Raw genomic sequence first — 27,920 nt, forward strand, 5'->3', positions numbered from 1 at the left:
TCTCAGCAAGGCCTTGAGGGAATTCCTTCAAATTTGATACGAACATCCACTTTGACAGTAGGATGAACTGATCAGATATTGGTGTTCAAACATCACTGTGACCTTGCATCTGTCTCATTCTCGTGTATGCAATATCTAAAGAACTCGACTGAATTCTTTTCAAATTTTGCACAAACGTCCATTGAGAAGCAACAATGAAGTGATAACAATTTGGGGGTTAAAGGTCGAGGTCACTTTGACCTCACAAAACATATTTATGCCTCTACTCCAGTGATAGAGGACTCATTCCTAGCAACACCTGTGAGAGGTCCTGGTTTACACCTCACATCGAGAGGTCTCATGGGTTTGAATCTGCTGGACAGCTGGAGCCTTTCTGTGTGAAGCATGTTCTGAGTATATGCTTCCTCAAGGTGTATCAGTTTGCTCCCACAGTCTTAATACAAGCAGGGTAGGTGAATTGGAAATTCTGAATTAGGAGTGTGAATGGTTGTGACAGAATAGTGAGCTGTGCAAGTGTCCCCTGCATCACCCAAAGCTTGCTGAGATAGTTTCCAGCTCTGTCCTGGTCAAGATGACAGCTGGATATATACAGAGCGAGGTTAATATTATCACTGAGCACACATGCAACACGGTGGTAGAGAAAGAAATCATTGTATTATTAGTCACATAGCCTTAAGACCTTCATGACATGCCTGAGTTGAATATTCACATTAGTTAAATTCATCAAAATACAAAAATAGCATTTATACAGTAAAGAAACTAAAACTGTACAACGTGTGTTGTTTAATGGTACATAATGAGTGCAAGCTGTGCAATGACTCTAAAATACTGCTAAAATACTTACACACTAATTATTCTCCCAAAACATGTTGATTGTCCTTATTTAAAACTACATTTATCAAAAGAAAAATCTCATCCACAACAAAACTAATGTGACTCATAAAAAAGATATGATTTTTCATGAAGTGATGGACATGGACATCTATGAATGATCATATAAAAATATATTTTTAAAAAAGAAAAAAACATGAAGACATGAACTTATCTGTTAGGTGCACCAGTAGGCAATTTGTCATAACAATTACTCATTATTAAACAAATCCCTCTGTTCATAAAACCCTTACAGAAACTCATTGGGTAATGGTCCAATCTCACTGACCGCATAAGCATGAAATTGTAAATTAAGTAGAAAATTGTTATGGAAGATCAGAGACATCCACATTGTTTGGTAACTATGCTACTAGCCCACTTGGGCTACTTTCTGAATGAAGCATTCAGTCCTATCAGTCATTTTGCCCACAATAATTACCTTCAAACTGATGGGCATGATAGTGTCTGAGAATGTCATCTCATTAATGGCTACAAATATTTCAATGCCCATCTGCAGTTACAGTGCAGTGTCACTGATTTAAAGGACTAGTACAACATGTTGGGAAATGTGCTTTATTTATGCTAGTTCAATGTTCAGATGGATATTAATCTCATGTTAAGACTTGTACATGAGATTGATATCCATGGAGTCAAAGTACAGACTTGGTCAGGATGTGGTTAGCCTAGCTTAGCATTAAGACTAGAAGCAGCTAGTCTGACTCACTTATTAACAGGTTATATCTCATTTGTTTAACCTAAAGATGAACTGAAATGTAAAAAATGTATTTTAGTAAGTCTTTTCGTCCCAGTGAGGCTGCCATGTTTGGTACCATCATGTCTGTACAGAGACCAAAGCCAACAACTGTGTTTACTGACTTCATCTGGCACCCTGGGCTGTAGATTTTGCTGGAAAGGAGGCCAAAAAATGCTCCAAAGTTACGCAAAACTTTGGTGAGGGAAAAAGGAACATTGCCATTTTTCAAAATTATTTCTGCATATTGGGGTCCCTAAACAGTCTTGCCATTATATAAATTGTAGGTGAAAGATTGTAAAATTCTGCACACAATTTATTTCATTAAAGTAGCATTTTTTCAGTCATGATTTTATCGTATGATGTAATAAGTTTGCGGTAATTTCTTCAGGCAATGTTTGATTTTACTTTTCTTTAATTATTTATTGGAGGGCATTTTTTCGGCAAAAAATAAATAAATACAAAATACATGTGGATATATGATTAATTGGATTATAAGGAAGCTGGAAGTATAAAATTTTGTATAGTGATTTGACATCCCCTGGTCTATGGACCGAATCACCATGAAATTGCATTAAAAACAACAGTCACTTCTGGGTAAACAACTGGCAAGTGATTTCAAATATGGAGAGAGGCAAAATCGGCAAACTTAATACCAGGTGTGACAACAATGCGACAGCTACAATTTTCACCTCATGAGTTTGTTTGTGTGTGTGTGTGTGTGTGTGTGTGTGTGTGTGTCATCATGTCACCATTACAAGATGGTCTCTAGTTTATTTTTGTTGCCTTTTTTAGCCATAATTGTCATGTTTAAAGACAAAGCGGCCCGGCCTATCTGTATTTTATATACTGTGCTGCTATGCCATCACCTTTGATAAACAAAATCTGCCAGCATGAAAGCTATGCAATGTACAGCTGTGGACAGGGGCTGCAGCAAAATGTATTTTAGCCACGTCAACCTGGAATGACCATCATTAAACAGAGTGGGTGGCTTACGACACTTCTTATCCCCCACCTACAATGCAGTCTTGGGATCCCTCCCCAGACGACTTCATACCCATTCACCCCTGGTCCCACCTGACCTTAATGACTCACATGGTGGCCAGGTGGGTCAACAACTCACACTGTGACCTTAACGACTCTGAAAATAAGAGCTCACGTGACCCCTACGACTCTGCAAGGGTTCCCACCCATACAGGGTTTATAGCCTGCAACTTCGTACCAGTCATTTAGAACTGAAGAAGCTTCTTGGATGAGAGGCGAAACATCTTCAAGAAACGCAAGCAAGTCCAGTTGCCTACGATATTAGCACTTAGGTATTTTAGCCACCTACAAAAAATCTGAATTCGTTTAAGTGTATGCTGTATTTGGAATATTTTCTTCACTTTACCTTACACACTAACAGATGGAGGCAGTGGTAAACCAGCAACTGCAGTGTTCTGCAAAGTAAAATTAGTGTTTTTGTCAATCTGGTGGCTTAGAGTTCCACGTCAGATAGGGCTGTCTGATGGCAAAGTATTGGGGATGAAAACATTCTAAATATAGCAAACACTTAAACTGATATTGATCTTTTTTTCTAGGTGGCTAAAAACGAACCAACTGAAGCGACATTTGCTCAGCACCATTTCATTTTATGCATGTGACGTGGGGCTTTTCTACTCAGAAAACATTTCAAACAAACACTGTGATTCAGTCTATAGCAAGAGATACAGCACAGAAGTATGAGGTGAATGGATAAACTGTTGTTCCTCAAGAAATAGTTCCACTACGTAACTGCCTAAAACCACTAAATTTCATTTTTACATTTCTCTTAGTGCACAGGTAAAACAAACAATATACACTGTAAAAAAAAACACAGTTTTAGTCTTATTTTTTACTTTGGGCAGAACCTGGCTCACCATTTTCCCCTACTTCCAGACTTTATGCTGAGCTAGGCTAACCATACCCTGACTCAAGCTCCACATTTAACACACAGACATGACATCCAAATCCATCTTTTCATCTTACTCTGGGAAAGTGAATATGCATATTTCTGAAAATGTTGAACTGTTTCTTTAAGAGCAGCAGAAATAAAAATAATAACAAGGGGGTGCACACATGAAATTCCACACCAAATCAACACCTTAACATAGTCACATGGAAGTCATTCGCTTGCTGTCATTTTCTACTCATCCTCTTTCATAAGGCATGATTGGATATTTATTCAGTGTGAATGTAAAGTGAAAATCTTTATTTTCCCTACAACATGCACAACTATCCATTACTGCCTTTAAAACGTGTGCAAAACAGTACCTGTAAATCCAGGCTGTTAGACTTTCTACATCAAAATGTTTTGGGATAGCCATGAAAACTGGAGGTGGAGAAAGACATTCTTCTTGCTGCAACTTGAGACAAGTTTTTCCAAAATGTAGGCTCTGCTCACTATAGTCTTTTCATGGCCTGTGGGTAGTACTTGAGGAAGATCCTGCGGGCAATCTCGTATGTGTCTCCCTGAGGCTTGGTCGGGTATCTTCGGCCGTTGTAAATGAATCCCTTTTCTATCTGGAAAACTGCCTGATTGAAGGTGTCTTGCTTGAATGGTCGTCCGCTGTCAAGACACTCTACCAGGGTGTGAACGAAAAGGCCCCATCGCTGGGCGTAGTAGTCCTCCATGAGGCCTCCCCACTCTTTGCTGGCATAGTCCAGGATCTCACCACTGGGACCCCATAGAGTGAGCTGGTTTCGGGCGTTCATGTCATAGAGCTGTGCCTCCTTCTCATCTATGGCTAAGGATCGGGCCTGCTCCAGCCATGTCCCCAACAGGAAGTGGGGATCGCTACTCAGCAAACGATTGAGCTCAGGCAAGAGGTCATAGACCAGCACTCCGCCTGCAGTCAGCAGCTCTGGCAGCTTTTGATTCTTGTAGGCATCTGCAATATCCTGGTAAAAGGAAGTTGTCAGGACTTGTAGGACCTGCCGAGTCACATCCACTAGATCATACCTATAGGTCTCCTTGGACATGAGAGATGGAGCTGCCTCAATAATCAGTTTCCAGGCTTTGTACAAATCAGCCGGGTCATACCAAAGGTCAGTATTCATGTGAAAGGAAGGCCGACGCACCAATGGGCTGTGGTTGTGGTTCCGGTAATGTGGCACAGTGCAGTTGTAGATGCTTGCGAACAGGAGCCTCCATGCAGCAGTCAGATTCTCTCGTGTGCTGCCATAGCGGCGTACTGCATATAGTGATGCCCATTTGGACAAGTTGACCGGCTCCTTGCGCCAAGCCAGCTCGCTCATCAACTCGTACATTACAGGATTCTGCTCAATGCCCTCAGGTGTTATGCCTATGCCCACCATGGTGGAGTTTGGGAAATGTAAGGCTTTAAAAGGCCCTGAATTGATGCTCTCCACCGTGCCAAAGAATCCACTGTTGCCCCCAAAGTTGTGCAGCATGCACCAGATGAAGGGCTGTCCATAGAACGACTCTGTGTAGGAGAAAATTGGCTCGGTCTCTGCAAACAGGTCCAGCACGATCATTCTTCCGGCGGGCACTCCATGTAGTAGCGCCTGAATCTGGGCAGGCTTCCAGAACACTGCGTCACTGAAGAATAGCCAGCCTTGCATCAGCCAAATTGCCTGAGGGTCAACTAGGGAGAAAAATGAGATTTGGATGAGAAACAAGAAGGGGATAGTTCTCGAACGTGGCGGAAAATCAGCAGGGAGATCGAGGGGGGCTGCCTGTGCAAGAGAAGTGGACAACAGGTCACACACAGGTCATCTAACTAGGGCAATTATTGTACTTGTTACCCAAAATATCAGAAAGGAACCGTGAGATTTCAAATTTGCAATGTGAAAGAGACACTCACCTGCGGTCATTGAGGCGAAGACAGAGCGACTGACTGCAGACAGGTAGGTGGGGTCAGAGGAAGGTGGGGTCATCTCATTGAAGGCGTCAGTGTTGTAGATGTGATCTGTACCAAACTGCTTCACCACCTGGGCCAGATAGAGGGAACCAATCTGAAGGAAAAGTGGGTCACGAGGGTCTAAGACATAGGAGCATGAGAAGCTGCAGTTGAAGTGAGACCAGGGCCCTAGTCTGGTTACATTGGCTCCTGGATACAACCTGAAATATAAAAACATTTCAGTCAATCAAAGGGTGTGACTGAAATATTCACTGTCAGGGTTCCCACACCTACTTAAACTTCAGATTCAAGGACTTTTCAAAGGCTTTCCATGCCCAATTCCCTCACATTCAAGGACCCAACATGGCATCATTTGAGACACGGATTAAGGTTAATTACTGTTACAACACTGAGAAGTTTTATAATGAGAACTCACAGGCTTTACAGAAGCTCCCAGACAATAATTAAAAAGAGAGAGAGGCTTGAATGTGTGAACACTTCTCAATAGTGCTGTGTTACAGTGATGGCAGGCTATGGGGTCTCTTGCCTTCTTTAATACAGCACAGCAAAACAATATATTGTGTAAGTTGAGTAAAATTTCTATTCTTGTACAAAATGTATAAATTCAAGCACTTACAATGACTCATGTCAATTTATGGTTTTGAAAACTTTAAAGACTTTATACTTTTCCTTTAAATTCACTAACTTTCAAGTATTTCAAGGACCCTTGGGAACCCTGTACTTTACTGTCCCAAGCCATATCTTCACCTACTGGTTTTCTCAATAGAATCAAGAACCTGAGACACAGACGTGCAGTAAACTGAAAGTACAGACCCTGAGAGCAACCTGAGTTGGAGAGAAATGTCTGTTTGAGTGTCTGGGTGTTTCTCAAAGTCAAGGAAGGATTCTCAAATGGCTGAATTTGAAGGACGCTACATCATAGACCCCCTCTGAAGGACTGTTCCAATATCAAGGATTTCTCTGAAAGAAGGACTCAGTCCTTCTTTCAGAGAAATGCGAAGGATGCATGTGTGGATTGTCCACGGGTATAAAATCCCCACAATGCTTTGCACACGATTTGCTGGAAGTGAAGGCGGGGCCTCTTCAATGAAATCTGCTCCAGCGGAGCTCAGCAGGACTTAGATAAATATGTCATTTATTTGGATTAATGTCTCCAGGAGTTTTTACCATACAAGCATGAAAAAAAAAATATTGACAGAAACCTCATAATTTACACTTTCCAATGCGTCCACTGCTAAATAACGAGATTTTTTTTTTTAAAATAACGTGATTTAGATCAAATATAAAAGGTTTTAAATTAATCATCCACAGCAGAGATGAAGCGCTAAATGTCCATCTCCCCTCCTCCTCCCACTATACTATAATGACATGATAACTGCTCTTATTCTGTCAACTTCAGGTGGTGTATTTTTAGGGGGAATAGTGGTGAGAACAGCCACAGTAAAGATGTTGGAATATCTTGCAGGTCAAAGATAACATTACCCGGTGGTATAATGTACAATCGGCGCGGTCAGCTGTTTCAGAGCAGCGCGGCTCATCATATCAGATCCGCTATTGATATTATTGTAGCAGAGTGTGTGGTGATACACAAAGAAAATATAGAACACTTTGAAATGACAGAGTGATTCTGTGTGTGAGTCTGTGCATAAACCGTTAATGATAATTTCAAACTTTTTTCAGCTGTTGTCTTTACACTTGTTAGCCTGTTCCAATGTGTGTTAACTGAATGCTAGGAAGGACTCCTGCCTTGCCTCTGCAGGATCCTTCCTTGGGATTACCCATCCTCCAAAGAAATCCTTGACTTTGAGAGACACCCTCTATTTGAGCCCCAACTTCTTTATATATAGATATTCTTAGACAGTTCCTTAACTTGTTCAAATTCCCTGACCATTCCAATGGACATATCTTTTCTAGGATGTCTAGATCTACTATTACTGTCATCTGAGTCCACCCAAATGCACAGACTTGATTGGCTGTCTATAAGCCAATCACAGTGCTCAATGTCATGTAACTGGGCTGTAACACAGTGCCCCAGCAATGATGGAGTGTTCCAAATCGCATACTTTTTATTTTTATTTTCTAGTAGATACTGCAACTGCCCATAAAAAGTACGTACGGTTGCATGCAGTATGTATGCTAAAAGGACATACTACCTCCTCCTAACGGTACACCCTGAAATTTGACCCTCTTACTCATATATCTGTTACTGTAGAGATAAAACAAAATGCTGTTCACCAAGCTTGCCAGAAATGGAGGTTAACCCAGAGAGCTCTGATGTTATTTTGCAATACGTTATAACTGCATATATTATAGATTCTAACATATTATATTCACAATAGTAAAATCACAGAGGCTATGCATTTCTCTGTCATTGTCATTTAATACTTATGCCCTTTTGTTGTTGATTATATTTCACTGCAACTTCTGACAGTTGATGTGGTGTATCTTTGGCTGTGCTTGTGGGTCAGTAAAAAAAGAAGCATGCTAGCTTGCATACTCCAGTGTTAATTTCGTTGACGAAAACTCACAAAAAAAATTTAATCAACGGCCTTTTTCCATGACGAAAATAAGACAATGACAAGCTGAAAATAGATTTTGATAATAAAAACTTACATGAAATCTATGTTTCATTTGACAAGACGTGACAAAAATGTTAGTGGTGGACTATCGGACATTGAAAGCCATGAATAGACATGCTTGCAATTATCTTCAAATGCTGCATGAGGGATAGGCTGGCAAATGCTAGTAAATAGTAGGCGCCAGGATGTTTCGCTAGCCAGCAAAAACACACACACCAGAGTAGCATCAGTCGTTGGTGTGAGTTGTGAGCTGTAAACAGCAGTAAATAATCAGCTGTCTGACTGTGGATGGTGGAGCTGCTGAATGGATTTGTGGAGTTTGTTAGTTGCAGTGTGGCTGCCGGACTTCACATCTGATCCCCAGAGGACTCCACTCAGTCCGGACACAAGAAGGTTTTGGGGTTGATGCTGTTTGACAAGCAAGTAGGAGGCTCACTTATCTGTGACTGTAGCTGTGCTGTAAGTAAACAGTCTGAACTCAGATGAGTTTTCTCTGACAGAGATGAAAGTTTAGTTTTAATCACCAACTCTGTGAGAGGACACGAGTTTAAACCTCCAGACTGAAATGTTGCAAATAAAGAAAGAATTTGGGCATTAAGTAAGTTATTTCTCTGCTTTTAACAGTGAGATGGATAAGTCAGAGTTTACAATGAACCTGGGTACAAATCCTAGTTGTCTCAGATTAGTTATTTGTGGTGTTTTTGAGAGCATTAACAGAGAGATGCTGAGCTTTTCAAATGATGATCAGTAAGAGTGTGCTCATAAATCACCCCTTAAACCTGTCAAAAACAGCTGGAGAAATGAGAGTCTGTAAGTGTGTCGAAATTGTTGTAAATAATAGTTGTATAAAAAAAACTGTCTAAATGAAATTTTTACACATCTTGTCACCTCGATTCTAACTGAAGTAGCCTAACTGGATCATATTAAACATTAAAAAAACATACAGAAAACATAATGACTGATATGTTTTGAATTTTTGTTGACTAAAACTAAGAAGCATAAAAATGACTCAAATATGACTAAAACTAATAAGCATTTTCATCTAAGACTAAATCTAAAATAGCTTTCAAAATTAACAGTGCCATACTGCAAAATCCAGATTGTTGTAAAATATTCTGGTATTTTTGGTGTACTGCATTTGACACAGTATGTATTGGGAAATACTAAATCTTTTTCTGGCATGCTACATAGAATGGTAGTATGGGCCTTGGAACATACAGTGAGTCCTAAAACCCAAAAATGAGTTAGCATTTTTCCACTCCTGGTTCCTGCGTCTCAAAGTCAATGGGTTTTCTGAAAATGTTTTGGTTTGACACAAAGTACACTGCTCAAAAAAATGGAAGGAAACACTTAACGGTCACAGTATAACACCAAGTCAGTTAAACTTCATGGATATCAATCTGTCCATTTAGGAAGCACAAGTGGTGGTGAATCAGTTTTTCCTGCTTTGGTGCAAAAGAAAGTGACAACAGGTGCAATGAAGAGGCAAAAGCAAGACAACACCTAAAAAGAGAATGGTTTTACATGTGGTGGCCACAGACAGTTGCTCTCTCCCTGTCCTTCCTGACTGTTTCTGCCCTAGTTTTGTGTTCTGCTAGTGTCCTTGTCACTACTGGTAGCATAAGGTGGTACTGCAGCCCAATCAGGTTGCACAGGTAGTCCGGTTCTCCCAGGATGGCACATCCATACGTGCAGTCACAAGACGGTTTGCTGTATCTCTCAGCACAGTCTCAAGATCATGGAGGAGATTCCAAGAGACCAGCTCTTACATGAGGAGAGCTGGACAGGGCTCTAGAAGGGCATCAACCCAACAGCAGGACCAGTATCTGCTCCTTTGTGTGAGGAGAAAAAGGACGAGCACTGCCAGAGCCCTACAAAATGACCTCCAGCAGGCTACTGGTGTGCATGTTTCTGACCAAACTGTCAGAAACAGACTCAATGAGGGTGGCATGAGTGTCAAATGTCCTCTAGTTGGACCTGTGCTACCAGCCCAGCACCATGCAATTCACTACCAGAATTGGCAGGTCTGCCATTGGCACCCAGTTCTCTTCTCAAATGAGAGCAGGTTCCTACTGAGCACATGTGACAGGCGTGAAAGACTCTGGAGAGATCTGGAGACTCTGTGGTAAATGTTCCTCTGCATGTATTATCATACATCATCCAGCATGACCAGTTTGACAGTGGGTCAGTGATAGTCTGGGGAGGCATATCCTTGGAGGGTTGCACAGACCTCCATGTCATAGCCAACAGTACCCTGACTGTTGTTAGGTATCGGGATGAAATCCTCAGAGCGATTGTCAGACCTTACGCTGGTGCAGTGGGCTCTGGGTTCCTCCTGGTGCAGGACAATGCCCAGCCTCATGTGGCCAGAGTGTGGGGGCAGCTCCTGGATTATGAAGGCATTGATGACATTGACTAGCCCTCTCGTTCCCCTGACCTCAATCGTTATGTAATGTGTGCATTTGTCACTGCCAAGTACTGCCACAGACTGTCCAGGAGCTCACTGATGCCCTGATCCAAGTCTGGGAGGAGATCCCCAGGACACCATCTGCCGACTCATCAAGAGCATACCCAGACATTGTTGGGAGTGCATACAGGCATGCTAAGGCCACTGAGTCACATTATGAGTTGCTGTGATAAAATTCACACAAGTCAGATCAGCCTGTGATTTCAATTGTTTTACTTTGATTTTCAGTGTGATTTTGAAACCAGCCCTCAATGGGTTGATGATTTTGACATTTTGTTCTCAGTTATACAGTGTAAAGATGTACAGTAAAGATTTTCAACTTGAATAGTTCATTCATCAAGATCTAATGTGTGATATAAGTGTTCCCTTAAATTTTTTTGAGCAATGTACATTTTTGAGCTCACAGTGGTCAACTATCTCATACTCAAAAGATAACTTAGCCTGGCTAATTAACACAGACCTATCAGTATCAGCATAAATGACAGTTGATAAGTAACAATATATATCAGTAGAGAACTGTCAGAGATATGTTTGACATTAGAGGAAGTGATTCCAACAGAACGCTAAACTTTCCAACGCTGACAAGTTTATTTACTGCACTGTAAAAAGTCCCACTCACAACATACCTTGGACACAATATATCATAACCAAATTAAGGGAATTATTATTACAAATAATTGCTTATGTTAATTTTTTTAATGTTCCAAGCCAATTCTAGGGTTTGGTGTCGGAGCCAATTAGATGAGTATCAGCTAAAATAGATCTGATCAAAATCTGATCCCATATATTTTACTGTATTCTGCTGTGTTTTATATGCCTCCGCTTGCTAGTGTTGCAGCCCTGCTTTCCCTTACCATAACCTTAAGTGGGAGTATTTCATTGCATATCCAGGTGAAAATTAGAGGTTGAATATATAAACATTTGTATGGGGATAAAACGTTCAGGTAACGTTAGCAGCTCCTCATTATTTTGACACCGGCACTCTTTGCTTTCACCAGTAAAATGACAAATGTTGCTGGCGGCAGGTCATATCAGCTGTCATTTATTAACATTAAAATGTTAAACAAGCAGGAGTCACCTGAGGATTCCTTTGGGAATGTTCCCAGAAAAGGCTGGCAGCACAGGAATCATGCCAAAGGATCTCATTCGCTCCAAGATTTTAAACTGTGAAAAGGAAGGAAATGTCATGTGAGAGGATTCATTCTGAGGCAGCTGGTCAGATAAAATTCATCAGCAAACATTTTAAATATACACATGATTTCATCTACAAAAACAGATGGTCGTTATAAAGGATAAATGGTCAATTTATGACAACTTGGGCCTTATTTTGGCCATGGGTTGGAAATGAACCCCAAGATCAGTCAGACTTATTTAAAATAGAAAACAAAGGCAATAGTAAAACTACGAACGCAACTGAGTGTGGTCACAGTTAACAGACCCACTTCCAGCTTCGAGCTACTGTACTAATGCTGTGTTCACACTTAGAGCAACATAGCTATAGGTTACAATTCATATTCAATGGAAGCTGCTGACAAAAAGCTACAAACTGATGCTCGACACTTGTCCCTGCTGGTGTGTGTAATGTACTGCAAATAAAAACTGAGCTGGCCTTAACTTTTTTCAGCGCCCTATGATGCCGTAATGTGTCAACCAATCATAACCCCTTTACACTTCCGTGAATGTTTGGCAATTTCACCGGCAAGCTGAGAGCGTTTAGCCACACAGAGCCGGACTGGCGAGTTGATCCGGGGTGCCCATTTTTCCTCCTCTTAGGGTAGTCATATTGGCGGAACCCTTTTAGTTTAAACAACGGGAGGGGCTGTTGATGACCTGTGGGTGGAGCTGTTGATGACGCGGCACGTGCAAGCCACTGGCGGTGGATAAACAGGAAACAGCTGATAGCAGAAATTAGCAAGCAGCTAGTAGCAAGAGGGAAATTGATACTGTAAAGATGAGCAACTGGGGAGACACGGAATTGCGTGCCCTCCTTGTCTTCGCAAACGAAGAGGCCATTAATCGTCAGATGACAGGAACGGTGAGGAACGGGCCAACTTATGAGAGAATCGCCGAAGGACTGGCTAGCCACGGCTTCCCTCCCACGTCACTGTTTACGTCACATGCTGAGCTACACATTTTGTTACTTGCTCAAGCCCCCCTTGCCCGGAAAAAGGCGCATTCTGTATAAACAAAAGTAGGTTGGTGGCATTTTGCCGCACTCCCCGATTTTGTTTTTATACTGCCAATGCTGAAAAAAGACTGATTGGGCTTTCCTGCAAAGTTGCACAACCCCTATCTGAAAAGGGCTATATATTGCTTGTGTCAAGCTGCAGTGCTGTTTGATTTAGTTAAGTTAACAGATGCTTTGCTAACTTTCTGTGACTTATGGTGCACCTGGAGATGTTGAAATGGAGCACAGACATTGATCAACAGCATAGATATTTTTTTGGCCAAATACAAACTTTAGATGACGTTCAGTCTAGTTGCTTTATGGTAAGTAGCAGACACACACAAGCCTGTGACAACGTAACTATGGTACTGAGTGCTTGAGAAACACTTCAATGCGTAACTTGACAATAAGTAGCTGGTGACACTGTTGCGTTGTTGCAGCAGTAGCTCAGTCCATAGGGACTTGGCTTGGGAAACAGAGGGTTGTCAGTTCAAGTCCCTGTCTGGACCAAATATGGAGCATGGACTGGTGGCTGGAGAGGTGCCAGTTCACCTCCTGGGCACTGCCGAGGTGCCCTTGAGCAACCGCTCAGGGCGCCTGTCCATGGCAGCCCACTCACTCTGACATCTCTCTCTACTTTGTGCATGTATAGGTCCTGTTTGTGCATGTGTGTGTATTTCAGACCTGTGTGTTAATGACGACGGAGTGAAAAAATTTAATTTCCACTCAAGGGTATTAATAAATAAAGTATAGAAAATTAAATTAAAAGTGTGGACACAGCCTAAGTGTGGACGTGTAAACATGTCAATGAAACACGTTTTCCTGTGCAATGAGAAATATGAGCAATATTCAGATGTGTTCACTTTTAATATTGACGTAAAATATAAGGGTTTAGAATCAACTTGGGGGTTTCAGTGTCACTATGGCCTCACTTGCACCAAGTAGTCAAGTTCAGTTCAGTTTAGTTCAGCTCTTCACACATTAGAACGGTTATTTTTGCATTGACATTGTCAAAGTTGGGGATGGAACCCATACAACTGCTCAATGCCGACCCATCACACTGACCCGATACTAAAAGGTGGAGCTAGAAACACTAAAGTCCATTGATTGGTCTCGAGAGAACAGTCACTCTTGCCCAATAAGGACTCTGTACACAACCCCACTATTTTTAAAGATATTGTCATTTACGCCAGAGACCCTAAACTGTCCAGCGTGTTCTTTTTTGTTCTGAAAATGTCACAGCCCCGTTTGGTGGACGATCAACAAGGTGCAGACATTCCTCTGCATCACCCTGATGAGAAAATACATCAAGAGCTGGATGGAGCAGTGACACAGCAATAACTGTCTGGTAACAACTCCACCTGGATTTAAGAATACTGTCTGCAGTGGAAACATCACACTGATCTCGGGTTTGGTTACATGTCTGTACAGATTATGTATGGTTCTAAGGGTAATACACCGGAAGTGTTTGGTTGACATGTGGCATACTTAACTGTGTTTCAAGATCTCAGCCATTACTTTTGCAAATACAATGTTATTAAAACCTGCACTGTTCAAACTGAAGCCACTATATCTAGAATAGCAATGTGATTATAGTATCTTTAATTTTTTTCTGGTGGTCAAAGTTTCTGTTTATTGTAAAATAAGACAACCCAGTTGAAAACAACTATGCAGTCTATGTGAACATTTGTTGGATACTACCACTCGGTGGTGCCAAAGTCAAAAATGTCCTAATTCTAGACATAGTGGCTTCCAACTGTTGACAAGCATGGAGGCTTCAGTACTTGGAGGTAGAGCTGGTTCACATGCCAGGACTGTGGCAGGGGCCCACCGAACTTGAAAATGTTTCCCATACGGTTCCAGGCAAGAAAGGCCGGGCCAGAGAAGAACTCTTCAATCTCTGACTGGTTTAACCCAAGAGCTCGGTAAACCTAAAGGTACACAACAAGTTGATAAGTTAATGTTCACATGCTGCTGCACATATCAAGCTATGTATCATGTATCTGCCTCTAATAGATTATCATTGCAAAGGTCAAGTTGAGCATTCAGAGGTTTCTCTTTCTTCTCTTGACATATGACTCTGTGTCCTCCCATCTGTTGGTATCTTTTCCCCTTCCATGTTATCTTATTTTGCTTATTGCTCTGGGAATAATGCAAAACTAAAGTATGTAGCTTTTTCTACTCAACTCATAATTCAATGTTAGCTCTTTCCTGATAAATTTGATTCGCTTAGAAGCACAGAAGTATTTGTTGCTCCATCTGTCTGTTGAGCCAATAATGGATGATACAGTACATGGATACCACAGGCTGTTTTAACAGCGTTCCTTTGGTTTAATGTAGCTTTTGCGAGAAATATCACCACTTTCAGCCTACAGGTTTGCTCTTACCTCTTGCCACAGGGCTTCTTGGCCGGTGAAAGCCAGCGGCAGATTGATTCCATTGAGTGCCATCCAGTCGATCTCTCTCTCCCATCTTGGCCAGTCCCACCACACAGAGGAATAGCTAAAAGTGCAGACGTTCTGGTAATACCGGAATCTAGATACAAAGACACAAATATTATTTACAATAAAAGTTATGAGTCTTAAAATGACATGTTCAAATGATATTAAAAACTAGTTATTCAAAAAGGAAAAGTTCATGATCCTAAAATCCAACCCATCAAGCTAAAAAAAAATAACTCAAGCTACAAGTTAACTAAGAGAAACGAAATAACAAAATATCATGCTTTGTTAGCATTAAGCTAAAAAAATTTGTGCCCCTTATGTATGACTATGTACAAAGTTTGAGTCAGGCAGCAAAGCATCTATATCTCTGGTTGATATTTCAACAATCACAAAAGTCATTAAACAAGACCTGCTGCAGTTTTGAGGGTCTCTCTGGAAAGCTTAGATTATTATAGATTCAAAATAACTGCATGAGCTAAGTTATTTTCAACCCATTTCACTGTTTATGATTTGATCTCCGACCTAATGCACACAAATAAAGTAGCCTAAGTTGCTTCAAGTATATGACACATCATCAAAATCAAGATTTACTATCCAGTGCATTTATCAAAAATAATGATTTTATCCATAATTTGACATGTTATTGAAATGCATGTATTTCTTTTCTTGCTTTGTATAAAGTAACAAGTGGTATTTAGGGTGGACAGAAATACTTACAGAAATACATACTTCCATTGAAAAATGGTTTACTGATAGTAATAATTGACCTATGGCTATGTCCCGCCCTCAGACGCGATGAGCCAATCACAGTACGTATGGCAATTCCCATACACTCGGGACATTCTTTGCCTGGACGTTCATTGAAATGCATTACAAAAAATCAGTTTTGTTTGGTTTTATGAGCTTTTTCTGAGATTTGAAGTTTAAAAATGGTGTGCATGGGGTACATGCAACTCTGGCACAAGGTATCCTGAGAGGCTGGGCGATGGGGTGTATTTTTTACCCTTTCTTAAACCACATCTCAACCGAGAAAAGTGTCTCCTTTGGATAAAGTTGTGCTGTAACATTACACTACAACATCAACTCAACGTGAATAAGATTAACAATGATGTCTACATCTGTTCTAAGGTAAGTCAAAATTGTGTTTGAGGCAACATATTGTCACTTTGCTGGAAAGAAATATAAAGTTATCTTTAACATCTCTAGCTAACGTTAGCTAAAGTTAGCCTAACGTTAGCTCCTAGCTGCGTTGTTCATCATGTCACCTTGTTTGCTGGGAGTTCATTAGCCTATTTTGTTCTAGTTTTGTACTTTGGTGATCATACATCATTGGTAGCTATTGTCCAAAGGGCTCTAGTTAAACTAACGTTAACTCTGGAGCTTAGCTTCATTAACTTAGCTGTAATCGCAGAGATAACAAAGGTTGGCAAACATTATGCTGAATGATTCAGTGTAAATACTGTAGCACCAAACTAACGGAGAGACACTCTTGGTAAAGATGGTAAAAAGGCCGTTATCCTTTTTGCATATTCTGAGCCAAAAACCTTAACGTCAGTGGCACTTTAACTTGTTGTCTTTGATGGCGACAGCAACGAGATGCGGTTCACAAGCGTACACTGTGACCTGTAAATTTTGGCTTGTAATTTAAGCTTTTCATCGACCTTCTCAACAATAAAATGATGAATCTATCCCTCCAATGCGTAGTTTAGGCCCTTTTGGTTACTGCTCAATGACATCTCATTGTTATGTCCCCAAAAATCATCAACTGCCTCCTGCGAAATGCTGTGGACTGTGACACCTGCCATAGCGCCTGTCACTGAATGTTGATAGTTTGTCCAAGTGAGTGGAGGGGGGCGGGGCTTAGCCCCAGGTCAATTCTGTAATACCATGATATTTTCTGAGATGGTTATCGTACCTAAAAAATGTCACACTGTTGCAACCCCAGTGGTATGTCCCTTGTGACTATCATCTTTATTTTGATAAAGTCACGATTTGGGAACAGGTTTTAATGGTTAGAGCATTCGCCATTAGACCTGAAATAATCAGTCAATAAAGCAATTAGTTAACTGAAAATTATCTGGCAACTACTCCGATAATTGATTCACTTTTTGAATTTCAAACAAACTCCTCCATTGTGAGGATTTTCCATTTTTCTCTGTTTTTTACCCTGAATATCTTAGGCTTCAGACTGTTGGTCGGACAGCCCAGAACCTAAGCTGGTGTCTTTAGCTCTGGTAGAGCAGTGGTCTACCAATCAGCAGATCAGTGGTTCAATCCTTGGTCCCTAATGTTGAAGTGTCCTTGTCCTTGCATAAGATACTGAACCCAAAATTGCTGTTAGTGCATATGAATGTTTATCAAAGCTGATGATTTTCAGGTGGCACCTATATGGTAGCCTCAGCCACCAGTGTGTGTTTGAATGGGTGAATGCTAAGTGCTTTGAATGGTCTCTTTGACAAGAAAAAAGCGCTATACAAATGCCCATTTACAAAACAAGACATTGGAAATCTTACACTTTGAGAAACTTTGATGGCCATTTTTTTGCCATTTTATAGACTGATCTGATCAACTAATCAGAAGATAATCTCTCTCTTGTTGTTGACATCTCTGCCCTTTGACCACACCCAGGTTTGTGTCTAACAACAGTAATCTTTGTCAGTCGTTCTCCATCTATAATTTTGCGCCCTACTTGAGTCAAGCCCACCTCTATTTATTTTTCACCCCTCTCTCCAGTTCTGCTGTATTAACACCACTTTTAATATCTTTTGCTTCCATCCCTCTGCCCTGCTCTACTCTACTTCAACGCTACTTCTCTCTCTCTACCAGTAGACTACCACATCCACCTGTTGCACAAAACGCACACAGCAGCGTTTCCCCTTGGATGTAGTTGTAGCAGCGGAGGTGAAGCACACGCATGAAAAATAATTTTCACATGCATGAAACTTTTTTGTATGCTTGCAAAGCACAGCCTGCTGGGATGTTTCTATGTATCTACTGGCACCAGAAGGGCTCTTTAGGACTAAATACATACAGTACATGTGTGCACAGTAATGAGCAGGTGAAATGTCTGTCTAGCTTACATATGAGATGTCTCAAGATTTAGGAAAATACAATTTTATTGAATATAATAAAAGTAAAAAGTCACTTGACATGCTCCTGTTTTGTGCTATGACCTATTTAAGTGCTGGAAGTTGTTGTTTACGTGACAATGCCTGAACGCAACACAAGCTCAGCACCAAGAGTGCCATGCTGCGCTGCTGTGCGAGCAGTGTGTTTGTCTGTGCGTAACAGCAGTCTGTTGATGGTTATTTACACACTGTCTATACAATAACTTTGTCAGCTGACAAACTGCACCGGGCTCGGGGTCAGATTTGGTCAGGAAAATGCGGCCCGAGCCGCTCTAGCATGCTCACCTGTGTGTGTGGCAGAACTCCGCCGTGCGCGATACAGAGAGCAGAGGAGAATTGTTAACGCGTGACCGTGTAGAGACAGAAATGACAGATGGCATAACACCATAAATAGTATATTGTTGTGTTATTAAGTGAAGCATCCCTCGCGCAAAATAATATGCCTCGCTGTGCCGCTCTGTGCTTCACTTGTGCCATGTAACCAATCAATGGGGGCTGTGGGCAGGACAATTGTTACACAGCCTGTGCCTGTGACTTCAGGCAGAGAGACCGCTGCATCAGAGCCGAAGGAGCCCGTTTTAAAGGCGCTGTATGTAAGAATGTGGCCAAAACAATTCCTGCACTCAAATTCAAAATACTGCCACGAGTCGTGTCCGCCCCCCCTCCCCTGCAGATTCGAGGTTGCTGGACAGCAGCACGCTGGAGACTGATTTGTTTGCCCACAGGTGGCTGCCGTGGCAGGGCCGCGTCACCGCGTCCTTGATCTTCGGTTTTCCAGCAGACTGTTCGAGCAAGTCCGGCTTCTCTGCTGCTAACGCTACTGCCGGGATACAGCTGAGGAGACTGCTAATGCTATGTACTGGGACACTGCTAATGCTGCTTGCCGTGCTGCTGTAGCTTAGTCGTAACTGTAACTGATGCTGAGACTCTACTGACTGCGTGACTGGTAGACAGTGGTGGGTGGCGCAACAGGCCAAAACACAAATTCAAAACATAACATGATTTGTGGACTGTAAAAATGTTTTTTAAATGCGAATATTCTGGCTGTACTATTGTTGTCGGTGAGATCAGTATGTTATATGAACATTATTCCTTAGTCTCTGTGACATTAGGTTGATTTTACAACTATTTGTTTTAGATTTCTTACATATAGCTCGTTTAAAATACATTTATTTTATCAATTAGTTATTAACTTTTACTATTTTTAGCAACTTGCCCGATTGGGCAAGTGAGTTGTTAGTTTACATGCCCGACCTTGAGTTTTATTTGCCCCGGGCAATCAGGCAATCGGCCTGTGTGAATGTGAGCGTGAGTAGTCTGGTGACCTGTCCAGGGTGTACCCTGCCTCTCGCCCGATGTCAGCTGGGATAGGCTCCAGCCCCCCCGCGACCCTCAAGAGGATGAAGCGGTTAGAAGATGAATGAATGAATGGTACAAAGCAAACTGTAAGATTTATTTTACATTCCAAAACATACCAAATGGGCCTTTACATCAATTAATGTTTTACTATGTAAACTTTTATGAATCATGCAAACATTAGGCAGAATTCCATGGTTCCTTAGGGGCTAATACTTTTGACCTTAACTGTGCCATTAATTTTTATTGCTTCAGCTGGACTTTTGGATTCACACACACACACACACGAGACCAGTCTGCTGCATTGTGGCACTTATAGCACCGATATCACTGGCCTGCACTTTCCTACCCTTATTATCTCCAGTATATCAGTGAATTAATAACACCAGACTGACGAAAGTGTCAGAATGATCCAGCCCAGCTGTCTGTGTGTTTTCACTTCACTTAGGATCCCCCCCGTCTAAACGATTAAACATCCGCCACCTCACTAGTTGGCACCAGAAATATTCGTTAAACCAATTAGTGTTTTATTCATGTACAAGGTCATTTAACTGTCATGCAGCTGCCCGCCACTAGTGGGTGCTACAGAGCTGTTAGACAGCAGTCCCCCTCCCAGTGGTAATGCTTGAGTAGACTGGAGTTTTAAAACAGCACGGTGGGTGGGAAATTAGAGAGATGTCCTCTCGCAAAACCAGTGCGATATGGCAGTACTTTGAGCCAGAAAATGAATTCAGCTGCAATTATTCTTTTTTGCGATGTTATATTATTTGTTAACTTAAGCAAGTTGTTGTGCAGGGTTTACATTCATACTGCACGGCGCAAGAGCCTCTCATTTCAGCCGAAATTTACTTATAATTCAGATGTTGTTTTATTAACTTTAAAGTGAATCGCTATCATTTCTGTCGGATAATCTGCAAGGTTCAATGTGTCCCACATTTCAGAAGCAATTTATTTATTTTAGATGTTATTTTGGTGGTTAACTTTTGACTGAGTTACTGTCATGTTCACATTTGTTCCGCACGGCACAAAGTGTCTCATTCTTCAGTGGCATTTAAAATGTGTCATGGTTGTTGAAGATTGTGATTAAAGGCTTCAAAGGGCTCTTAATGCACACAGTATTTTTTGGGACAGTTATTCAAATAATTAAAAATAAATTGTGCTAAATTCTGACTGTTTTCTGGGTGTTTTCCCTTTTTTGGACTAGTCAACTAGTCTTGATTAAAATTTTTGTTTAGTCGACAGGCAAATTAGTTGCCAGGAACATCCCTACTGCTATCCACCAAAATCTTCATGAAAAGACTTGCCAGTTATCAGATAATGGGACCAAAGAAAGGGTCAAGATGAGGACTCCTAGTAAGTGTGTCCTATAAAACTCAGGAGGAATTAGAGAAAGTACGCAATATCTTTTGGGTAATCCCAGTTTAAAGGGACTCTATGCAAAATTCAGAGCAGATGAGTTGTCAGGACTTGATTCTCAACATGAATTTTCTGTTGATATGTGCTACCTATCGAGATGTGCCACTTAGCAGTTCAGTTCTGTGTGTTCTTATAGTACACATAGAGTGAGTACTGGTGTAATATAAAATGATTCTGTAGTGGGAGCATTATTTGACAGGGGATATTGGTCTTAGAAATATGCTACCCCTAAAATGTCAAATAAAGATGTTTTGATAGAGTATCAAATTCAACTACATATTCTTACAGTATCCCCATTTGACAGAGTAGTGTGGATCTGCTATTGATTCATGCTACAGTGGCATTTTTCGCCAAGGCAGCATTTATCGACAGGATGGTTCAGCAGCTAGCAATGCTAACTCCATAAACAGTTCTAAACAACAGCAACAGTGCTGACAGAGCTAACAGTGTTAACCAGGGGGGAGGCGGACCCCCCAACAACACTTACCAGATATTGGAGATAACTGCCTCATGAACACAGTGCATAACAGCGGCAATGAGCTAGCCAGACTACATCAGATTACATCACACATATCATACATTTATATCATATCATATCATATCATATCATACATACTCACACATTCTCTGCTCAGGAGGCCATTACTTAACTATTAGTGGTTTGTTGCTACATTAATATAAGATTGGAGACTACAAATTTACAACATCCTGTTTAAAGGTAGGATCTGGAGAACTTTCAAACAAAAAAAAAAATATAGACATATACAAATGAAATCCTGCTTAATCATCACATATGGGCTTCTACTCATGTGTGGTGGTGACTCTGTTTGCAGAGCTCCTGCCCTTTAACTGTATTTTGATGTTTTTGTGAGCTCAGACCGCTTCTGGGCGGAGATTTCCCCAGCCAATGAGAGAGCGCAGGTGTCAAGCCCGAGCGTGTCCGAGCGTGCACCAGCGCAAGCCTTGCCTGAACCTCTTCTGTGAAGCCTTCTTCCGTACCTCCGGGCTCCGTGCACCCGGGAGAAATGGCGGATACAGACGTACCCACGAAAAAAAGGAAATTTAGTGTGAGTGAGGCAAAACGCCGAGCCGATAAAGCACGGGCCAAAACTCGTGTGAATATCGGGGTGGCTTTCACCCACTTTCGAGCATTGAAGGAGAGGCTCGGGATGTACAGCGACATGGAGTTGGCCTGCTTTCTGTTGGACAGGTAAATCCCAAATACAGGCCGGTTAGCTTGTGGTAGTTTGCTAATTTATCAACTTTTCCATTACAACAACTGTAATTCCTACGTAGTTTGTTGTGGAGGCTAATTCCGACTATCAACCGATGCAAATAACTTTACGTTTAACTAATATATGGCTTGATGTAGTGTGAGGATTGAGCTTTGAATCATTTTGTGTAACACACAACTGCCGGGAGGGGTAGGGGCAGCGCGCAGTTGAGCCTGATAGGAGGGGCCAAATTTGAATGTGTGTTTACAAACAGCAACTGGAAAATCCTCCAGACCCTACCTTTAAAAACCCTATTGATCCAGTGTATCCAGTGTTTTTAGAGCTTGAATATATTGGAGACTGAAAGTCACGATGTCTTAGCCACTGCTGTTTCGACTTTGACCTCTGTTTAATCTGCCTCACAAGTCCTTCAACTTTATGGATGTACTTTATAGAACAATGCTTAACCATTTTAAAAAAGGCAAAAAGGCATGTGTACAGCAAGGGTCAATGCATTTGGCCTCTACACAGTACAGTAAGTGTTTCAACAGCAAAATGCTCCTCATTGGACTAAATATGAAATAATTCCCCAGCCTGAGACTGTCTTTATTTAAATCATCACGTGACAGAGGTGTTCATGTGATAGGGGATATGGTTAGGATAACATCTTAATGTTCTTTCAGCAATTTCAAGACAAATTTAATCTCCCTAAAAATCACTTTTCAGATATTTACAAATGAGGCATTTCATTAACTTGCTTATAAAGCCTGCAGAGGACACCTCCATCTACAGTGAGGCAGAGAAGTTCATCCTTGAGCTGAGGGACACGAAATATTCCTTTTCTATTCAGTACTTAACTCTGATGATAAATGTGACACAACCTAATTCTCACAAAACTGGGAGGTAGATCCAGGTAATGAATACAATGAAGAAGACTGGCAGGAGGCAGTGCGCCAAGCACAATCGATCTACACTTGCAACAAGCTTGTGGAAATCCAATATAAAATATTACATAGGTTCCATATAGCTCCTGATGCCCTGCCCAGGATATCTCAAACTATCTCTCCCATTTCCCGAAAGTGTAAAGCAGATCTTGGGACTCTTTTCTACTTCTTCTGGGAGTGCAATCTGATTGATAGATATTGTAGTCACATAACTTGTAAGTACTGCAGGATCTTTAGGACTAAAATAAAAAATGATCCTATGCTATTACTACAGGGTTTGCCCTCAAAAGATGTAGCACTCTCCCGTAATCATTATAACTTGCTGGACAAACTTTGGTCCTTCCTTGTAAATGCATCCTGTTAAAATGGATTAAAGATACTCCACCCACAGTAACAGTTTGGTACAAGGGGATTTTCAGTGTCTTACCTCATGAAAGAATAAGTGCTGTCCTTAGGGGTGATAAGGACTCATTGCTTAAGATCTGGAGCCCTTTCCTTAATCATTCACCATCTACACTTCAACAATCTGTGTTAAAAGGTCGATACCCTTGAGAGTGGAGGCAAACTATGCCTAGTGCCAAATTAGATTTCCTAAATACTTATTTATAGGGATACACAATGTTGGATTTTTTGCCAATATCCGACATGCCGATATGTAACAACTTATTTGGCCGCTAACAGATATCAATATCAATATATCCACTTTTTTCACCAACCTAATTTTAGTGATCATCAAGTCTCTGACTGTTTTGTAACACTGTTAGCCTCATGTTATGAAAATAATAAAAATATGTTAAAAAAAAAAAGAAAAAGAAAAAAGAAACAATAATTATGAAGTTTCCAGTAGGGGTGGGAACCACCAGAGGCCCAATGATACAAAATTATCAGGATATCATGATAGATAAGTCACAATAGGGACGGGAGTAGCTCAGTCCATAGGGACTTGGCTTGGGAACTGGAGCGTCACCAGTTCAAGTCCCCGCCCGGACCAAATATATGGAGCGTGGACTGGAGAGGTGCCAGTTACACTGGAGAGGTGCCAGTTATACCCTGCCGAGGTGCCCTTGCGCAAGGCATCAAACCCCCAACCGCTCAGGGCGCCTGTCATGGGCAGCCCCCTCACTCTGACATCTCTTCATTTAATGCATGTACTGTATAGGTCCTGTTTCTGGATGCACGTGTATTTCGGGCCTGTGTGTATATGACAACAGAGTGTAAAGATTGAATTTTAAGAAAGTATATAAAGTTAAATTAAAAATTAAATAAAATATAACTGTGATTTTAAATGTGCGTCAGTGTCCAAATACGTACAACCTGCACTGCATGTTAATAGATCCAGTTTGACTTTGGTCAATTCCAGTATGATAAAAGTCATTAAGTTTACCCACTATACCTATGTTGTACATACATTTTTAGTGTATTTACAATGTGCATATTGAGATTCAACAAAAAAGTACTGAAATATCAAGTATTTTAACTGTCCATTTCTTTTAAGGTTGTCATATAACATTACTTAAATGAAGCTCTAATCACACAGGCATTGCTGTTTTCGAAACCAGTGTAATCTAAGCCTTAGTGCTGGTACATGATTGAAGCTTCCATCTGGTTAAGAGTTGCTCTCTGCCACCAAGTTATAGTCATGGGAAAACTAAAGTGTGCCATGCTTGCCATGGCTTTTTCAATCTAACTACTGTGCACATGACATAACTGGGGTGAGCTGATGCGGGTCTAATGCACAACAGATAATTGAAAGGAAGGGTCCTTTAAAGGGCCCAGCCTTGGTACAAGTGTCCATAGTGCTCACAGTAAACAATGAAAAATAATGTGTGACAACGCTCCATTTGTTATGCACCCGTGAGTTTTGATGTGCCATGTAACAGTGGAGGGGGCTGGGGTTACATTTCACCCAAATGCTGCCAGCAAAGAATTCCAACACATAGACATATCATGGCATCCTCTTTCATAAAGTTTGATAGTGCTGTCATGAGTATACATTGTGTCTTATTTGCTGAGAATTATGGAAACCCAGATTTTTAGATGTTATTAGCTGCTGTTAATAATCAGCTGGTCATTTAGTAACTATGATTTTAACAAGAATGGCTCCTCTATCTGGTGAAGTCTTGTGCCTGCCACTGAGAGGAGTTGGCACACATCCAATGTACAGCAGTGTCAAGTGCATTTGGTGGGAAAATAACATTTTCAAAGGCATTTTGCTGATGTCAGTAACTTTGCATCAACAAATGCAATAACCACACTGGTCTCTATCTGTTTGCATAGAGTGTTTAGAGTGCTCCAGGGGTAACATTTTTCTGACACTGACACGTACAATATTGTGCAGTAACCTTCAGTATACTAATTTATTCTCACCAACACATCTTAAATGTATATATTTATTCAACATGTTTATTCTTGTTCTTGTTTGTATTATTTTGATGTATATATTGTAGTGAACATTACTGCATAATGCATAATTTCTATTTTTGAATGTAACATACTAGTTTATACAGTGTCATGTAGCCACAATGCACGTGTTTGTATATTTTTACACACTTACAGACATTTTTATTTCTATATCTATTTTACTTTTTATTTCTCTGAGTACTCCGGCTTCCTCCCACAGTCCAAAGACATGCATGTTAGGCTAACTGGTGACTCTAAATTGGCCATAGGTGTGAATGTGAGCGTGAATAGTTGCCTGTCTCTATATGTTAGTCCTGAGATAGTCTGGCGACCTGTCCAGGGTGTACCCTGCCTCTTGCCCAATGTCAGCTGGGATAGGCTCCAGCCCCCCCGTGACCCCATTTGATCCTATGATTTAATACCTTGCAGCGATTTCCTCAATTAATGTTCGATTTGACTTTTGATTTAATTATTCACCGGAGGGGACTTTTTGGCACAGGACATACATGTGACTACCTCTGCTTTTCAAAATAAGGAAACAAGGTCTTAACAGTAGATACACGTACAAGTAGATACAAACTACATGATGAAATTGCAATATATTCACAGGAAGTATAACAATGTATAGCGACACGAACACCATAGTAGTTTAGTCAGTAGTAGCTGATGAGTAAGAGCTAGTAGCCCAGTTTGCTCGCTTAAAAAAAAATCACTCGCGAGCTCGACCTCCACATCGCATTCCTCGCGCAAAGAAACTTGAGTTGTCAATGTGAAAAGAAGGCAAAGTCCACAGAATGTCAAAGAAATCAAGTATGCCTGGTGTACTGGGTGTATGCCGAATTAAAGAGCTGATGCTAATTGTTCTGTGGACACCTTTGCCAGTTTACACAACACCAAACACTGGGTCACTGACCTATGCTGGGTATTGATGCGCAGGACGCCGGTGAGCTTTGGAAGAGGACGAGGCAGATCCAGCTGGTCACCAGACCAGGAAACATGGCAGTTGCAGAAATATTTCAAGTAGTTATAGATGCCAGAAGCCACAGCCACTCCGGTGCTGCCTGTAGCGACTATCTTATTGTTTTTAGTGGACCTGAGCTCACACACATCCAGGCTGTCGTTGGCAAAGCTCCTGTTGACTGACACTATGAACTCCGTAGATCTGTTCCCGAGCAGGCGTTTGAGCAGCTCCACCACTGCTCTCCCCTGTGCCTTGTCGCTGGCTTTTGCTTTGATGTGGTCTAGGGTTGGAAATTTACAATAAGCAGTTACAAAAAGACCGAACACGACGAGCAGAACCAGGCTACAGCCGCTCCTTGGTGACATTTTGAGTCCCAGTCAAGTGAAGTGGAGTTTCCCACCGTAGAGCAGGTTTAAAAACAACTTTATTTCACCATTTGCAGATAACCAGGAAGCGTTGCTTTACTGAAGCGCTGCTGGCCAATCAGAGAGAGAGCTGCGGTCGAGATTATAACTCAGAGCCAATCAGAGGATGCGGTGCCCATAAAATCAAGCCACTGTTTGTGACCGTGTGAGAGGAGACGGTGGATAAGGTTAGTATTAAAAGGGGTCATCCCTGTGTTCCCCGGGTTCTACAATGGTGGAAAAAAGTTTTCGGACACCCTTAAAATTTTACACAATCTCAAATATTATCATGAAATATTTGTGGAAAAATCTTTTTTGTGTTTCAAAAGGTGTGGCTGCATTAGACAGATACAAACAAATACAAATTATATTTTTTTGTTTATTGTTTACAAGAAAAACTAACAAAACTAAATTCTTGACAGTTTCAATATGTCAGTTCTCAACATTGTCGGTATCAAAGTCAACAAATAACAGAGAATGTGTTCAAAACTGAACAAAAAATAAATAAACCATCACATCATCAAATTAATATTTAGTAGTCCTGCCACTGGCACGTAGTAGAGCTCTAATCCTGGCTGGCATGTTCCCCACGAGCCTTTCACACTGTTGAGGGGTAATCTTGTCCCATTCTTCTTGAATTACTGCTTTTAATTCTTCTAAATTCTTTGGTTTATGCTTTGAAACAGATCTTTTGATAATCCACCACAGATTTTCAATGGGGCTCATGTCCGGGGATTGAGCTGGCCACTCTAAGACCTGGATACTGTGCTCCTGCAGCCAAGTTCTACTGGCCTTGGATGTGTGGCAAGGGGCATTATCTTGTTGAAACATCCAGTTTTTACCTCGACAGAACAGTGCACGCGCAGAAGGGAGCATGTGGGTTTTGAAAATGGTACAATACTTGATAGAGTTCAATG

The 27,920-nt window shown here is 41.2% G+C and overlaps 1 protein-coding gene across 1 annotated transcript; it reads right to left on the reverse strand.

The window, feature by feature from the left end:
* On the reverse strand, nt 1–27,040 carry naglu (N-acetylglucosaminidase, alpha). Its single transcript, XM_049563891.1, has 6 exons — nt 26,552–27,040; nt 15,124–15,271; nt 14,521–14,667; nt 11,648–11,733; nt 5,467–5,723; nt 1–5,247 (listed from the first exon to the last, which is right to left on the reverse strand). The coding sequence occupies exons 1-6, from the start codon at nt 26,962–26,964 to the stop codon at nt 4,043–4,045; spliced, it is 2,256 nt and encodes a 751-aa protein (XP_049419848.1). The 5' UTR covers nt 26,965–27,040; the 3' UTR covers nt 1–4,042.
* Between the last annotated feature and the right edge of the window lie 880 nt (nt 27,041–27,920).

This window comes from Epinephelus fuscoguttatus, linkage group LG20 (genome assembly GCF_011397635.1).
Source record: "Epinephelus fuscoguttatus linkage group LG20, E.fuscoguttatus.final_Chr_v1".
NCBI classification, from domain to species: Eukaryota; Metazoa; Chordata; class Actinopteri; order Perciformes; family Serranidae; genus Epinephelus; species Epinephelus fuscoguttatus.